The following is a 10,197-nucleotide window of genomic DNA, read 5'->3' as shown; positions in this document are numbered from 1 at the left end:
AGGTTTTTGCATGGAAAATAATAACGTTTATATAAAAAGCAAGAATAGATTTAGTTTCCACGTTAAAACTTTGAGTAAAAATGTTTAAAACGCAATTGTTTTTGCTCGATTAAAAAAATCTTTGCTTTTTCGCCCCTCCCTCTTCAGTTGCCCATCACCAGAAGGACAAAAACTTGATAAAATATTTGTAATGTCAGAGTATTCCTACGTTAACAGATGTTCTAGGCCATTTGCAGATGTTCCTTACATATATAAGAATAAGAAAATTTACCTTTATTAAACATTCTTTGCATAAGGTATTTAGTGTGTAATTAGCTTTTTCCACTCATCACCAGATGGCAATTTATATTCACTTAAAGTGAACTTGCAAGCAAGATGGGGTAATACATTGAAAGCAATGTTGAGAAGAATGCTTCAATGAAACCATTTGAAAACCAGCATACAAGTCGCATCGCCATCGGCAGAGTTGAACTCAAAAATATTGATATCAACCAATCGCTTCAACTGACTAATGAAACATATCGTCAAAGCACCGCCGAACCGACATGACATCCCATACATTTTCCTGAAAAAAACTTTGAAAATTTGAATCAAAATACATTAAACAGTACCGTCATCCGGGGCGAGATTGTGCCAAAAAAGCATATGTTTTTGTTGTTTAGCTCAGTATCCACACAATTTAGGAACTAAGTTGATTTAAAACTTGTCAATGAATACTAAATTGTTCAATTAACAACTACCGTAAAGATGGTTTAGTTACAATGAAAATTAATTCACTGGAAGTGCATGAACTTTGGCACAATCTCACCCCTTCTAGGGGGTGACATTGTGCCAAAAACATAAAGTTAAACAGTGAACATTAGCATGTTTATAAACAATACACATAAATATCAGTATAAAGTAGTTCATATGGGGCCGTCCATGAACTAAGTGGACTATTAGGGGCAGGGGGCCGGCCCAAAATAACGCATCATACAAAAAGTACGAACGAAAATAACCCGGAGAGGTCTGAAATAACCAAAAATGAGTTCGTAGTCAATGGAATGCCTTTATATAGCCAGTACCGCTTCTAGGGTTAACAAAGGGGAGACATAGGGTATCCTAAGCGGGCATATCTATTTGATCATTTAACAAACGTAACCATTACTTCGTTCGAGAACCCGCGGCCGCAGGACTAGTGTTCGACATCGGAACGAAAATTGAAATCCGGGTTCCGGTCCGGTCCGGTTAAAAGTCGACACGAACTTTGTTACTTTGTTTCGAGTAGAAATCGAGTTCTAGTTTTCGTAGAAGTTTGGTTTGAGACATTTATTTCATGCGAAAGTTGAAATAATAAGGGAAATTGAGAAAAAACTTGAACACCAGAGGGTTAAAATCAAAGTTGAAATTGGACTAGAAATTAGACATAAAACTGGATTAGAAATTTGAATTGACTTTGGACTTGGAATAGGATTTGACATAGGACATTAAATAAGACCTGCACTAATTTGCGATTGAAGTATTACTTCATATGGAAGTGGAAATTGACCTTATTCTATTCTTTCGTCTTTTTCTCTTAAACGTTTTACCTCTTTTCTGTTCCGTTTTTGCTCCTTTTCTGTACCGTTTTCTAGGCTTTCGCTATCACTTTTCGTCCGTTTTTTCTCTTTTCTTTCGTTTTCCATTTTTCTGTCCAATGTTTTCTGTTTTATTGCTCCATTTTTCATCGCTTCTATTTTTTTCCTTATTTTCAGTGATTTTTATTCTTATGTTTCAAACCCGTTTCTTGTTATTTTCTTTCCCGTTTTTGTCATTTCTGTCCTCTTTTCCTTTGTTCAATTTTTTGTTTTTTTCTAACTCTTTTTATTTTCTTTCTTTCTTGTTCCATTGTTCCTCTTTTACATGTCCCGTTTTTCATCGCGATAGAAAAGCGTTTATTCTGGTTTTGCTCCTTTTGTGCCCTTTCCTCTCTGGGTTCCGTTCTCTCTCGTTTTACGTTTTTCTCTTTCGCTTAACATTTTTCTTTAATCCGTTTTTCTGTTTTTTTTTTGTTTTTTTTTTGTCCCGTTTTCCCGGTTTGGTCCTATCTTTCTCCTTTTTCCCGTTTGACTTCTTTTTTCCGTTTGACCTCTTTTTCCCTTTTTCCCCGTTTCCTTTATCAATTGTTTGTTTCCTCTCCTGATATTCTTCTCTTTCCTTTTACTTTCACTTTTTTCTGTTCCGTATTGCCTTTCTTGTCACGTTTTCCTTCTTTTTCTCTCGTTTTTCCTTTTTTATATCCATTGTATCCTCTTCCTACGTTCTTTTTTTCAACTTGTCCTGTCCCGGTTTTCACCCTTTTCCTGAGTCCTGATTGTTCTTTTCCGTTTTTGCTTTTTCTCTTCCGTTTTTTCTCGTTCTAGGCCTGTTTTTTCTCTTTTCCTGGTCTCGTTTTTCGTCATTTTCTGGACCGTTTCAACCTCCTTATCGGTAGCCTATTTTCGCTTTTCTATCCTACTTTTCGTTTTGGTCTGTTCCATATTCCAATGATTATGTCATGCTTTTCCTTCTTTGCAGTCGCGATCTGATTCTTTTTTCCTATCTCTTTTGTCTTTCTTTCCGTTTTCTTTCTGCCTCATTTTTCCCCTTTTTCTGTTCTTGTTTCTCCATTTTCTTATTGTCGTATGTTCCCATTTTCCTTACTTTTCTATCCCGTTTTTCCTTCTTTCTGTCCAGTTTATCCTCATTTTGTTTCTCGTTTTCTTTGTTTATCTTCTTCTTATGTGATATTGGAATCGGAATGATGCCGGGATCTGTGGAAGGTGCGTTATGTCTGGTGTGTTGGTGTTTTGGAGTTTCGTCCAAATCAGAGGGGTTCATTTCAGATTTTGGGTGGAATTGCTCCTCATCAGAAGGGTAAGGCGACATCCATTTAGTACGTCACGCAAATTTTGACCAAAATCAACCCCCCCTCCCCCCCTTGTCACAATTCGTCACACATTCGTGACCCCCCCTGAGAAAGTACGTCACATCACGGCAATCCCCCCTCCCCTTCACAACAAAAAAATTAAATATTCATTCCAACCTTTTTATTTAAAGCTATCAAATGAATTTCAGCAAATAAAAAAAAGGAAAATTTTCGAGCTTATAAGTCATCGATTCACGGATTTTGAAGATGATCTTCAATTGCTGCAATCGGATATGCTTCAGAAGTCGCTGATGTGCCGTCGATTAATGTTTAGCGCATATCTACGCCCTTTACATTCATCCACTCAAATTCGTCTGATCTAGTTGAAAGAATCAGGACTTCCAGCTGACGTCTTGCAGCAACACGCCTTGGAAGAACTTTTCTGAGGGACTTTGTCATTTTGTGTATTTCTTCAATCGTGTAATCATTCAACACTACCTTAGATGCGAAATTTATTCCGCAAGTGGCTTAAACTCTATCCTTCAGAGAGCTTTTGAGTGAGGGGCAGTATAAATTATACCGAATAACCTTAAAAGCAGCCGTGAAACTTCGGTATGAGTTTTTGTTCATCGATTGAGTTCAGCACGAATATCAAGGGAAAACATTGCCGTGGGTCTCTGGTAGCATCCCGTAACCCTTCAGGAGTTTGTGCGACTGCTATTTGCGGTTGCAAAAATCTTTTAGGCAGGACGGTACTCAAGCAGCTCTTCAGCGGTGCTCTGCATATTCTGTAAAGCCTTATTGGAAAGTTCATACTACATAGAATAAATGAGTCCTGTTCACACATATATGTTCAAAAAAGTGTTCATTCAAAAAATTTAACTATTTGTTTTAAAATCTATCAGTACGTTAATTTTATAGAAGCCTTCAATAGTTGTATCTTCATATGAAGGCTAAATTATAATTTCCCGAATAAATTTTCCATTTGATTTTTTTTTCATGTGACGTCACATAACTTCATACACCCCCTCCCCCCTACGTCACAGATCGTCACGATTAGGTCAACCCCCCCTCCTCCCTATAAGCGTGACGTACTTTATGAATGCCCCCTAATAAGATTCTTATTACTAAAATAAAAGTAAAATTAGTTTAGTTAATGTCTCTTTGTAGGTGAACAAGAGTGCAGTGCTGTGGAGATACGGATGTAATCAGGTATTCCTGCGGTTACAAAGTCTTCAAAGTCTATTAATGGCCAAATATCGTGCTTTCCGACGCAAATGGTGCTGGATTCTAGTGTTTTAGGTTGAACAATACAGTACAGCTTACCAAGAAAAATGAGTTGTCTGTAAGCGCAGTCGCTTGAAACGCTGTTTCACAGGAAAAAAATAATTTCGCGAAATACCTACTGACCTGATACTAGTATTTGGATCTACTAGGAGCCTGAGATAAGTATTTAATTTTTCTGTTAGAGTGCGTTGAAATAGTTCGTGGTATTTGCATGGATAGTTTCTGCTTTTGTCAACATGCATTCGGTTCTATGTAGGGCTGTCTAACCGGTAGTACCGGTAGTACCGAAACCGGTAATACCGGCCAATTTTTGGATACCGAAATACCGGTTTTGGAAAGGCAAAAAGCCGGTATTTCCGGTATTTTCTAATATCCTAGTTTTTTTTAGTTTCCTTATTCACAGAAGAACTAAGTTTGATAAAAGATTGTAAAACTCATAGAAAACCAACTTCGTGTTAATGCTGACGAGATTCTTCGACTACTAGCAATGAATAGGGTGAAACTGTGGGTCAAATAATTATAGCTCTTGAACCCGTTTAAGGCACAGTACGACATCTTTGCTGTAAGTTTCATTGTATAAACCAGACGTTACGTTTCAATTTATTTTCGAATAACTTGACTTGATACATATGTACAAGCCACCAAACTATTCGAAGCTCTCACTTAACGAACTTAGGAAACAAGATCAGGATCTACCAGGAACGAATTTGGAATATTTTTCAAGTCTTTCATGTGATATATTGATTGAACAAGTAGATGAAATCTCCAAGCCACTATCTACGAAGAGTGGGATTAAAAGCAGGAGAAGGTATCTGTGCACGAGGATGCAAGGGCTCCGGTTTAGAGATAGAGGAAAAATTCGTGAAGAGACTGTAAGAGACCAGTGCATTCATTATGCTGGAAGCTGAAATGCGGAGATTTTTGAAAATAGTTAAAAGGGTTTTCCTACTATAAATTTGAAGAAATGATAGGAAAATTCTTGATGCGCTTAAAGCCGTTCGTCAGACTTCGATGAAAGCGGAAGTTTCTTCAATTGTTAGAAGCGTTGGCAACAAAATTCGTTCTACCAAAGGAAATAAATTGCTAAGCGTATTATTTCTGCCTTAATACTACTTTGCAAACCAAAAATACTAAAGTAATAGTTTAAAAACAAACATATTTACTGAAAAACATCAACATTTCTGTTGATTGCGAATAATCTGCCAATACCGGTATTTTACCGGTACTACCGGTATTTTCTACACTAATACCGAAATACCGGTTTTCACCAAAAGTGCCCAATACCGACAGCCCTAGTTCTATGAGAGATGTCGTGTTGTTCCGGGCGGGCGACCTTCGAATTCTTTCTCTTTCTGGGACAGTTCTCGTTGTCGATGCATTAAACTCACGATGATTTCTCGTCTTCTTCGTTTTTATAATTCTGTTTTCTTTTCTCTCGTTTGCCTTTTTTCTCATCCGTTCTTCATCTTTGTCGGTTCAGTCTACTCGTTTTTTGCCTCGTGTTCCTTCGTTTTCCCTACACGTTTCAGGCTTTTTATCGAATCTTGTGTAACGAATACTTTTACACGAGGAATAGTGCGAGGAACTGGAGAAAATATACCGGTTTTGCGATACACGGAACTTCTATCCAAAACTCAATGAATCTCGCAAGGGTTTCTCGAGCCGCGGACCGAAATGTGCAGAAATAAAGATGTAGGTATTTTGACAGACGACCGTGCGGTGATCGAAAGCTGGAAGCAGCAAGGGGGATGAGCACCTAAATGGTGTGTCGGCGAAAGACAGTGAAAGTGAAGGGAGTGACTTCGTTGGTGCAGCAAACAACGGAGTCGTGCTATCCCCATCGATAAACGAAATTAAAGAGGTCATCCAGTAGCTGAAGAATTTTTATGTAGTTGGAAAGCATGGCATTGGAGTGAAACTTTACCGAGCGATCACTATCCTGAATGCTGCCTACAAAGTGCTCTTCCAAGTCATCTTCCAATGGCTGTCACCAATATTCAATAGATTCGTAAGACGTTATCAGGCCAACTTCATGGAGGGTCGGTCTATAACGGATCAAATATTCACCGTGTTGCAGATCCTCCAGAAATGCCGTAAATTTCGAGTCCCCACGCATCAACTGCTCATTGATTGCAAAGCCGCATATGATAATGTAAACCCGCAATAGCTCTGCAAAAATGTGAACGAAAATAGCTTTCAGAGGAGGCTAACTAGATTTATCATGGCTACAATGAATGGGATCCAGTACTGTGAGAAAATTTCATGTGAACTGTCGGACCATTTGAATCTCTCAGGGGATTTCGACAAAGAGTTGATCTTTCCTGCTTGCAATTCAACATTGCGCTTGAAGGTTATTATTAGACGAGCGGCGATAGACAAATCCGTAGAATCCAGTCAGATGTGGATGCTGTCAGCAAAACAGTTGAGATACTGGAGATCAGTACACTAGAACCGAAGCAAAGAAACCGCGAAGCAAAGAATATTGTGTTGAAGATCAATACGTCTAAAATGGAGAATCTCAATCATCGCTAATCTTACAACAAGATCTTTGGTATTTTCGAAGAAGTTCAGAAAGGTGATTGCTCTTGCAAAATATCCTCTAATATTCTAATAACAATAATACACTATAATATTCTAACAATCTACATCATACTGTCACATAAAATACGGGGTAGGTATCACTTGTCGGAACGATTGGGAATAACTTCAATACTGCTGCTATCGCTGGATTCCGTTCCGCCACCACCGGATTGTTTACTGCTTCCAGCCCCGGTCAGCGGTTTGCGGCTTTCCTCGTCGGTGAGTAGCGCATATTCGTCCAGATCACTCCTTACGGGCTGCTCCGTGGCGAAGTAGTCTTCCACTACCAGTATCTCCAGCTCATCGCTCCTGCTGGCCGTCAGCGTTGTCGGTGGCAAACTGGTCGGTAAAGGTGGCCTATCGGAGCGTTCCCCCTTGAAGCTGGCCATGTGCTTTATCCGACGCTGGGCATACGGGCTGGATTCCACCTCTTCGAAATCGGTTATTTCTTCGATGCTACCGTTCGGGTCTAAATGCTGCAGGGGTTTGATCTTGCGTCGTGCGTACGGACTGTTTTCATAGCTTCGTTCGTTGAAGTTTTGGATTGGTTCGATATTCGATTGGGCCGCTCCTGCTGCTGAGCTGCTGCTTTGTTGGATCGCATTTGTGACCCGACGTGATTCGGTTGAACTGACCGTAGAAGTGTTGAATTGATTTAGGCCATCTAGAATGTCGGTTGAATGATAGTGAAGCTCTTCTTCGATTGCAGCTGGCTCCTGAACCGGTTGGGAATTTCGGGAAACGAAAGATGGGGAAGCGTGGACGTTAGCGATTATGGTTGAAGTTACGGTTCGATTCGACGTTGGTCTTTGATAGATGGGGGAGTTGGTTTCTCTGTTCAGGGCATCCCTGGGATCCTGGTAGATTGTCCCTCTGATGGAAAGAACATTTTCGCTTCGTGATCGATTGCTAGGGTTTAGATCTACCGGTTCGTCTTCCTCGTTGGAGGTGGTGTTCACGGCTTCGTTGGATTGACGTTGTCTGCGTTTTTTCTTACGTTTCCCTCTTAACAACAACTCATCGAGTGACGCAAACGAAGCTGCGTCCAATTTTGGAAGCAGAATGGCATCTTCGTAGGCCGGAGGACGCGACTCACGAATATCCGGGGCATTCAGTTGAGCCTCTTGACGCATACGGAGTTGATTATCGCGAGCTCTGGAAAGCAAATTTGTTTAAAGTTTGGAATGTATCTTTTAATGAAGGTGAATTTCATACATTTCTCGCATTTCTTGAATATTTTCCTGACGTTCACGTTCAGCAGCTAGCTTTCGCCGAGAGTCGATACATTTTCGAATTATCGAGTACATGCAGAAGAATCCGAAAAACGCCAAAATAGCCAACATAAAGAAGGTCCATATACGTTCGGTGGTACCCATGACGTCCGGAGGATACCAAACCGATCGACAAGCTCCTTCCCAAGTGGCCCCGTAGAAGTCTTCCGGACTGGTGCAACGCAACTGTTTCCTATCGTTTACCTGAAAATATGAATTTTATTAGAAAGTTTTTATTTCCTGAAACTTAAATAACCTAAAACTATTTCTGTCCAAACTTTCCCTAAGCTTACCCTTCTGGGGGGTTCCGTCAAGAAAAGAAAAAAGTGAAAAAATTCAGCATCACGACAATCGCAGCGCCACGGATTGTCACCCAGCCAAACGTCACTAAGATAAGGATTATGGTCGAAAAAATCGACCCGAAACGGAGTGGTGAACCGATTACCGGAGAGATTGATTCTCAACAGCGCCGGTAAACCGGACAGGGTCGTATTCCGGAACGTCGTTATTCGACACATGCTCAGGTCCAACGTTTGCAGCGAATCCGACGCGATACTGTCCGGTATTTCGAACAGCAAATTTCCAGATAAATCAAGATCAACCAGCGAAGGCATCGCACCGAGAGCGTCGGCATCGATGGCGAGAATTTCACTCCAACTCATGTTCAGATGAGCCAACGAAGTTGCCGTAATCCTTTGCAATCGCCAGAAATAATTACGACTAAGATTGATATTCGTTAGCAGTTCATTGTCCTTAAACATTTTACCGTCGATCTGTTTGATCATGTTGAAGGACAGATCTAAGTTTTTCAAGTGTATCAACCTCCGAAAGGCGTCATTCTGAACGAAATTAATTGCATTAGACGACAAGTCAATGTTCTCCAGCAGCAAGTTCGGAGCAAAACTATCCCTCGTCAACTGCCGGATCATGTTTCCTCTCAAAATCGCTGTCATCAAATTAGGAAAGCCTGCCAAATCAATCGAATCCATATTACAGTTGGAGAGGTTAATTCGCTTCAAACTCTGCGACGTCACATTTCCATGGAAAGACAGTGACAGCCGATAGTTTTTGGCCAGATTTAAATAGACTAAAGATTCCAACCCGTTCAGAGCGGTTGGCTGCAGCGTGCTAAGTTTGCAGTTGCTCATATCCAGTGTCTTCAAACTGGTGGAAGACATATCGGAAATCCCGTGAATTGGATTGCCGCTTAGCTTCAGGTGCTCTAATGCTGGCATGCCTTGAATCACTTCCCTGCCGGAGACTTTGGTGATTTTACAGTTGCTCAAATCAAGATAGCGCAATGAAGCGCTGATCAGGACCAGCGAGGCATCATTGCTGGAGAAACTTGTAAACTGATTCTCGGCTAGACTGAGCTCTTCCAAATATAGGGTTTTCTGTAATAGTTCATTCGGAAAAATACTGGCCCAATTCGATATGTTGTTCTGTGCTAAATTAAGCTGTTTTAGCGAGTCGAGTCCATCCAGTGCGTGGGGTGGAAGATCCACTATAAGATTTGACGAGAGGTCCAGATAACGAAGCTTCGTAAACTGCGACAACTCAGTCGGCACACTGGTGAAGAAATTTTCCGACAGGTCGAGTATTTGGACCTGAAACAAAGAGGATAGACTCGATTAGTCAATTCGAACAACAATCAGAGGAGGTTGCAATGCCTACGTCTAGTTCCGGAAATTGCGGTAGTTCCGTTAGTCCAAGTCCGGAACAGTCTACGAAGAAATCCACACCCTCGAAACCACAGTGGCATTCTTCAGGGCAGTACTCTTCGGTCCGAAAGCTGGCTGCTAGCGATGCAAACATTAGCAGAATGACTGCAACAGCGGCTGATTGGGTTTCCATCGTGCGCTGAAAAGAGTTTATTGCTATACAACACTGAGATATCGCAAGCATCAAGCAGCTGGTAGGATGATAAGAGTGTTATTATGAATCTGTAAATTAGTCATACTGAAGATTGTGCATGAAAAGGCAGCATTTGTTTGGTACGATAGACATCGTTTTCATTGTATCTGCGGTTGGGCTGTCGATGTGCTTAGAGATTAATACAAAAAATAGACCCTAAACCATCTATGATAGGTGATTAGGTGCATTCTTTAGCAGCGAAATTACCATTCGTTATTTGCTTTGCTATGTGATAAATTACTCCGTTTTCATAGAAGCTACTAGCGCTCAAACCCTGGT

General features: G+C 40.7%; 1 protein-coding gene across 1 annotated transcript; it reads right to left on the bottom strand.

Annotated features, from left to right (window-relative positions):
• Nucleotides 1-6,831: 6,831 nt before the first annotated feature.
• On the bottom strand, nucleotides 6,832-9,858 carry LOC128736668 (uncharacterized). Its single transcript, XM_053831157.1, has 4 exons — nucleotides 9,679-9,858; nucleotides 8,298-9,611; nucleotides 7,949-8,208; nucleotides 6,832-7,888 (listed from the first exon to the last, which is right to left on the bottom strand). Exons 1-4 carry the CDS (start codon nucleotides 9,856-9,858, stop codon nucleotides 6,832-6,834), a joined length of 2,811 nt encoding a protein of 936 aa, XP_053687132.1.
• Between the last annotated feature and the right edge of the window lie 339 nt (nucleotides 9,859-10,197).

Source organism: Sabethes cyaneus, chromosome 2 (assembly GCF_943734655.1).
Source record: "Sabethes cyaneus chromosome 2, idSabCyanKW18_F2, whole genome shotgun sequence".
Taxonomy (NCBI): domain Eukaryota; kingdom Metazoa; phylum Arthropoda; class Insecta; order Diptera; family Culicidae; genus Sabethes; species Sabethes cyaneus.
This window is presented reverse-complemented; position numbering and strand designations above follow the sequence as displayed.